We start from the raw sequence: 7,231 nt of genomic DNA, 5'->3' as shown, positions 1-7,231 counted from the left end.
CACAGCACACCACAGCACACACAGCACACACAGCACACACAGCACATCACAGCACACCACAGCACACACAGCTCCTGAGAAGCCTCCCACCAATTTTCTCTGCACCACCTGGCCAATTTTTTCCAACACGAAGTTGACTTTTTCTCCCCCACAGGCAGTTTCCTACATCCTATACATCTCTTTTTTTCAGAAGAGGGATTTTTGAAGATTTATTTATGGGCTTGGAGGAGCTGGGTTCAATTCCCAGCACCCACATGACAGCTCACAACTGTCTGTAACTCCTGTTCCTGGGGATCCGACATATAGACCTACATTCTGTCAAACACCAGAAATAAAATGCATATAAAAATAAGAACTAAGAAAGAAAAAATTTAAAAGGTGTATCTAATTATTCTATGTGTATGAGTGTTTTGAGTGCATGTATGTATATATCGGCACCTTGTCTTGAGCCTTCCTGTGGGTGCTGAATCCTCTGTGAGAGCGACCAGTGCCCTTAACCTCTGAGCCAATTCTCCAGCTCGGATATGGGATTGTGTTCTGTGTGCCCTCAGTAGGAAGAGAGACAGAAGCCTAAGCAGCGATCCTTGAGGAGCTGTAGCAGACACACCAGGGCTCTGCTCTCATTCCCTAGAAACCTGGACCTTTCTAGCACAGGGTACCTGATGGGCGCCTTCACCTCTTTGTACTCATACAAACAACATCCTAGAAGTCACATTTCCTGACACATCCCTTGACCAATGATCGACAGCTATCATGGCCCCTTTGCCCCCATCAGAAAATCACGACTCTGCACGGTGACGATTAGTTTTCATTATCAGCTCAGCTGGATTTATCATGTAGGAGATGCAGCTCCAGGTGTGACTGTGAAGGTGCTTACAAGGGCTGTTTAACATGTCTCCAGAGTGGCTGGTGCCACCCCACGACCTCTGGGGGAAGAAGGGTCTGAAGGACAATGGCCTTCGTCCCTTGGATTCCCAGGTACAGACCCAATGCCCACAGCAGTCTTAAGCTTCTGCAGCCAGCAGCCTAAGGGACTCTCCCCTCAAACCGGGAGCCTGAGTAAACACCTGCTCCTCTCTGTCACCTTTTGTCACAACAATGAGTCATTAACCGGTACATGCACACCATCTCCAGAGGCTCTCTGAAACACGGGCTCAAAGTTATCTTCTCTGCCACACCTCTGTGAACTCTGCTCAATATGTACCAATGCCTGGCCACCTTCACCCTCCTGTTCAGGTTCTCCCTAATTAGAGCCCTTCTAAACTTTTATATTTTATTTATTAACTCTTACTATTTTTTTTTCCAAGACAGGTTTCTCTATGTAGCTTTGGCTATCCTGGAACTCATTCTGTAGACCAGGCTAGCCTCAAAGTCACAGATATCTGCCTGCTTCTGCTTCCTGAGTGCTGGGATTAAAGATGTGTGCCATCATCATCTGGCTTATTTATTTTATTTTTAAAAATTATGTGTGTGCATGTGCACCTGTGAATGCTAGTGCCCACAAAATCCAGAAGAGTTTATTGGATGTTATAGGAGGTTGTCAGCTGCCCAACATGGGTGCTGAGCACCAGAGGTCCTCTGGAAGGGCAGTGAGTGATCTTAGCTGCTGAGACAGCCCTCCACCCGCCCTGGGAAGACTCAAGAAAGCAAGTTCAGAGAAGTGTCACCTCAGAGTGTTTGTCTAGATGGCCTACCCATGATAACAGCTGCCACTCACAGCCTCCAGGACCCTTACAGACACTGACCTTCGTCCTTAATACAAAGAGCATTGTACTTAGTACCAGGAACTGGGTGGCTGTCAATTCTCACGTCCACAGCTCTGGAGACTGGCTGTTCACCACTCCCTTTGCTACACACAGTCGTCCTGAAACAGACAGAGGAGGAGCCTGGGTTAGGAGAACGTCTTTGGGTTGAAAAGAACTATTTTTTTCCTTCAGCTGAGTCAGCAGATATTTAGGTGAATCACGACCTTTGGGCAAAAGCATCCAAAAAGAAACATTCTCCACAGACAAAGGTCATGTTTTGGGGAGACATGTGATGCTGGAGTTAACTGGAAGGCATCAGTTCAGCTCTCAGAGGCACTACCTTTTGATCCCTCCCTTCTGCATTCTTTTTTTTTTCCTTGACTATGGAACAATTCCTCAAAGGAATCACTCGAGTTTCTCTTTACATTCTGTGTAATTTCTGCATGGGCTTGTGCATCTGAAGATCAGAGGACAGCATGGATCAGGTCTCGCCCTCTACCACGCAGGTTCCTGGTCCTCAGGCTTGGCAGTGAGCTCTTAATCTTTGGAAAGACACCTACAACTCCCCCGGAACACAAAGCTCAGCTTCAACAGAATCACTTCTCTCTGAATAGCCAGGGTCAGCCAGTCAGCCCTGTCCTATTGCTCAGCCTCTTGCTTCTCTGAGCACCTGCTGGAGGGACAGCTGCCTTCCGGAGAAGGGGGGGGGGTCTTCTAAGTGATGCCTGCTCTTAGGTTCTTCCCTTCCTTTGGAAACTCAGAGTGCAATCATAGGAGTGAAACACATCACTAGGACACAGTTCTTTTTATTCAGGAAGCCTCTCCAAGAGCCATTGCTCCTTGATAAAGTTTTGAAGCTTGTAATCTCCTTCTAACGCCTTTTATGGGCTTTAGGTTCAGACTCAGGAGTATAGAAGACTTAAAGACTGGCTGGGAGGAGAGCTGGGAGGAGTGGCTTACGGTTGGAAGGAGGAGGGTGCAGTCATTTTGCTAAATCACCTTGTCCGACATGTCTCAGAGGTCTATAAAAAGCCACGGCAAAACCTGGGACCCTGGTGCCTGCAATCATGAGCCAAGGAGGAAACTGGGGTAAGACAGAAACTGAGGTGGGACTTCAAGGAGAAAAGCATCTGGGCTGCCTTCCACAGAGAGGGATTGGAGCTAATTGTTGAACCACCAGAAGACAAGCTAGCATAGAAGGGAGTAGTCTGGTATCCTTAGGCAAGTTACTCAGATCCCTCCAGATGTCAAGCTAACTTGTAAGATGGAGGTGCTACAGCAAAGGGTATAGCTCATTGATAAATCTGTGCTTGGCGTGTGTGAGGCACCAGAACAAAATGGTGGCTAGGGTGGGGCCACTAAGTCCACCAAGCTGGAGCAGGCAGGTTGCATAATCTGGGTGGGATGGGAGCATCTGAGAACACAGAGGGTTCACAGTGGGTCTGCCCTCTGTATCACCCAGGCATCTGTATAGAGACACAAAACCAGCACCCCTCAGGCCGGATGCTGCATGGAGATAGTCTCCACCACAGATCCTCTGAGTGGGTGCTAAAGAAGTGGTAATCACTACAACACGAGACCTCTCAAGTGCCAGACCATCTCTCCAATCCTGCTTTCTTTTCTTTTAAAATTCTAATTGCAACATATAGTCTCATCTCCCTCACCAATTTCTCTACGTTGTCTTTATTCTCTCTCCCTCTTTCATTTACTCTGCATATCTCCTTCTGAGAGAGACTCCACTTTCTTACTTCTCTCTTTGGCTCTTTTCAATCAGCTGTTAGCTCGATCCATTAACTTTAGGGTTTTTAAAAAAATTATAAAATATTTCCATTTGACTCTTTTTATAGTTTCTCATGCTGTTAAATTTCCCCTTGCCTTTTATATCTGTGAAAAATTTTAAGGATTGTCATCTTTTTGAAAAAAAGGATTTATTTTCATTTTATGTATATGGGTGTTTTGCCTGTATGTATGTGTGTCTGTGCACGCTGTGTGTGCCTGGTGTCAAAGGAGGTCAGAAGAGCATATAGGATCCCCTGGAATCTGAAGTTACAGATGGTTGTAAGCTGCTTTTTCATGCTGGGAATTAAACCCAGGTACTCGACAGAAGTAGCCAGTGCTCTTAATGGCTGTGCCATTTCTCCAGCCCCAAGGATTATCATCTGAAAGTCACTATCAACTGATGCTGAGACATAGAATTTCTTTTAGCTTTATGTCTCCTGAATTTTACTTATCCTTAGTCTCCTAGTGTGACTGGTTCTTTCATATTGTGTGAGAAATACTATGCTAACAAAAATTGTTTGTTGAAATAAGTCCAGGCCTAGAGTGGAACTGTCTTCCTTAAAAGTAAAATTTTATGGATTCTTCCAGACACCTGGAAGCCTGAAATGCTGTTATCATCTTTGAAATCTAAAGAACAGATGCCAACACTATTGGGACATTTCCCCCAGCTAATCGTAAGACTTACTTCTCTAAAGCATTCTGTGGATTAGGAACTCAGCACACAGTGGGGCTGCCTGTCGTCTGCTCTGTAGTGTCCAGAGCAGTGTTTTTCAACCTTCCTAATGCTGCGACCCTTTAATATAGCTCTTCATGATGTGGTGACCCGCAGCCATAAAATTCTTTTCGTTGCTACTCCGTAACTGTCATTTTGCCAGTTATGAATTGTGATGTAAATATCTGTGATTTCTGTTCGGATAGTCTTACTCTGGTCGAACGGCCTTTTCATAGGGGTTGAGAACCAGAAGTTGAGAATCACTATGTGGGACCATGAAAGGCAACCTGTTTTCTGGTCAAACCCCAGAGACCCAGCAGATTAATTTGCAAGGGACAGAAGGCCTGTTTGCCATGCTCCCAGACATAGGCTCCTGACACGAGGACCCAGCTCCATCATTCTGTGGCCATCAGTCACATAGGCTATAGTCAGGCATGCTCCTCCCCACAGTTACCCTGCAACAGCAAGTTAGCCCAGCCCACTATAGAAGGGTTGCCCTCTACTTCTCTACTCTCTCTCTCTCTCTCTCTCTCTCTCTCTCTCTCTCTCTCTCTCCCCCTATTTTATACAATAAAGCTCTAAAACCATGGACCATCTCTGCTCATCGAAACCCGCTGTGCTAGAGTGATGGAATAGGCCTTCCCTTAAAGAGCAGCGTCTAATCTCCCACAGGAAGGCCTCCCAGTGTTTCCAGCCACCAGACTGGACCAAGGACTCTCGACCTCTCGGGAACCTATCAGCGCCTTCCCCCAACCCCCTTTTGTCCTTTCAGCCCGGGGCCACTGCCACCCTAGGGCCCCCACCCATTCTCAGCTCTTCTGAGTTGTCTAGTGATGTCCTGTGATGCCCAAGAGCTAGACCATGTTGTCCCTGGACTCCGTGAGGCCCAGGGACCCCAGACTGCTCCCTCTCCACCCCCAACCCCCAGGACTGGTTTCCGTGGCCTCCCACAACCAGGCGCCCACTCAGGCAGCATGGAGAGTGCGTGGCATTCTCCTGCGTCTGCCCACCCAGTCTCTCTGAGCTCTGGCAGGACAAGGGTCTCTTCCACTCCCTTTATTTCCCCACGTCCGGTGCCCACCCCACTGATCTAGACCCTGAGCTGGCATGATTCATAGGCTGAAGATAACTCAACATCTGGGGGCCGGAAGCAGCTGGGTCTTTTCACTAACAGTTAACATTGTTGTATGTTGTCTAGAACTGGTTAGACTGTTTGGCAAGGGCCCTGTGTGAAGCCCTAGCCTTCCTCAGTGAGTAGGCATCTCATCTGTATCTGTACCTTTGCACAGCTGTAGGCAAACCACTTAAGAGAGACAACTCAAGGGAGTTTGTTTGGTCCCATGGTTTCAGAGAGTTCAGTCCACACAGCTGGAGAGGTAGGGGGGTGGTAACCACCTAGTCTTGGTGCCAGAGGCTGATCACATGACTGAAGACCAGGATACAAAAGGTGACAGGAATCAGGCTGTTCTAGTAACCTCAGAGGCCAGGCCCCCCCAGTTTTCCACTCGATCACCTTGACCCCACACAGCCCTCCCTACAAATAGTGCCTCCAGTCTGAGACAAGCATTCAAAACAAGAGCTCATGGGGGTGTTTTAGATTCAAACTCTAGTTACCTCTAAGTAATTATAAAGCTACAAAGGTAAACGACTCCGGAAGCCAGAACATGCTGGAAGGGTCAGGCAAGATGGGAGCAGAGGCCAGAGAACTGACCAGAAACTGAATGATCAGCTAGTCTGGAGGACACAGAGAAGCAGAAACAGAGACCCTGGTTTGACAAGGCTGAAGGGAGGAGAGAACTGACTTTGAAAAGCTGCTCTCTGAGCTGGACAGCGGTGGTGCACACCTGTAGTACAAACACTTGCGAGGCAGGGACAGGTAGAGTTTGAGGCTACCCTGGTCTACAGAGGGAGTTACAGGACAGCCAAGGCTATACATAGAGAAACCCTGTCTCAAAAAACAAAAAACAAAACAAAACAAAAACAAAAAAAGAAAGATTTAAAAGAAAAGTTGTCCTCTGATTTCCATGTGTGTGTGTGTGTCATCAAAAGCTGATATGTACATGCACACATACACACAAATAAATAATAAATTGAACATGCTAGAAGCCACAGTCCACTCCACATAGCCTGTCCTACTGTCCCTGCAGGCCAATTGCTGAACCCCGTATACACCTAGGTAGGGCAGCTGAGGTGGTTGGAGACTCACCCGAGGGTGCCATCCGCCAGCCAGCCTGTTGTGCACACTGCGGAGGCACAGTCCCGGACCACTCTCTTCAGCTCTGCAGCAGACACCAGGTGGGCACCCCTGCTCCTGCAGGAGAGCCGAGCTGCCTCCAGGTCCAGGCCCTGAGAGCCATTCTGAGAGCCCAGCACGAAGAGCTTCCCTGTGCAGGATGAGAGCGATAGGTGGGTGAGGTCGGAGGCACTGGGAAGGAAGTGTGATGGTTGTCAGCCGACACTGGTGCATACCAGCCCTGGGACCTGTGGCCCAAGAGGGCTTCAAACCCGTGAGCTCCAATCATCCTCCTGTCTTGTCTCCCGTCTGTCTTGAAGAAGAGTGGGACACCGAGTCTCACCAGTTCTAGTCTACTATAAACAAGTCAACAAACAAAAATATAACTGGAGTGCGGAGATAGACTGGTTGGTTAGGTGTTTGCCTTGGAGACTTAAGGGCCCCAAGTTTGATCTGCAGAAACCCCAGAAAAATAAAGCCAGGTGTTGACTTGTAATTACAGCCTTGAAAAGGTGGTACCAGATAGCTTATAGGCTCACTGGCCGTCCAGCCTGGCCTACCTGAGGAGTTTCAGGCCAGTGAGAGACCCGTGTCTCAAGAGTCACAGTGGGCAGCAGCTGAGGAAAACAGCTGAAGTTGCTCTCTGGCTTCCACAGGCATATACACATATGTACTTTCTCTGTCTCTGTCTCTGTCTCTGTCTCTGTCCCTCTCTCTCTCTCTCTCTCTCTCTCTCTCTCTCTCTCTCACACACACACACAC

General features: G+C 48.0%; 1 protein-coding gene across 2 annotated transcripts in view; it reads right to left on the bottom strand.

The window, feature by feature from the left end:
* Susd5 (sushi domain containing 5) overlaps positions 1–7,231 on the bottom strand; it is a 40,703-nt gene that overhangs the window by 27,105 nt on the left and 6,367 nt on the right. For both annotated transcript variants that reach the window (XM_021173074.1, XM_029481087.1), the window contains exons 2-3: positions 6,443–6,620; positions 1,746–1,864 (exon numbers count right to left, since the gene is read on the bottom strand). In XM_021173074.1, coding sequence (XP_021028733.1) covers positions 1,746–1,864; positions 6,443–6,620 — 297 coding nt within the window. The remainder of the gene's footprint in view (positions 1–1,745; positions 1,865–6,442; positions 6,621–7,231) is intronic.

This window comes from Mus caroli, chromosome 9 (genome assembly GCF_900094665.2).
Source record: "Mus caroli chromosome 9, CAROLI_EIJ_v1.1, whole genome shotgun sequence".
NCBI classification, from domain to species: Eukaryota; Metazoa; Chordata; class Mammalia; order Rodentia; family Muridae; genus Mus; species Mus caroli.
Note: the sequence above shows the minus strand (reverse complement) of the source record. Positions and strands in the feature narration are given on the sequence as shown.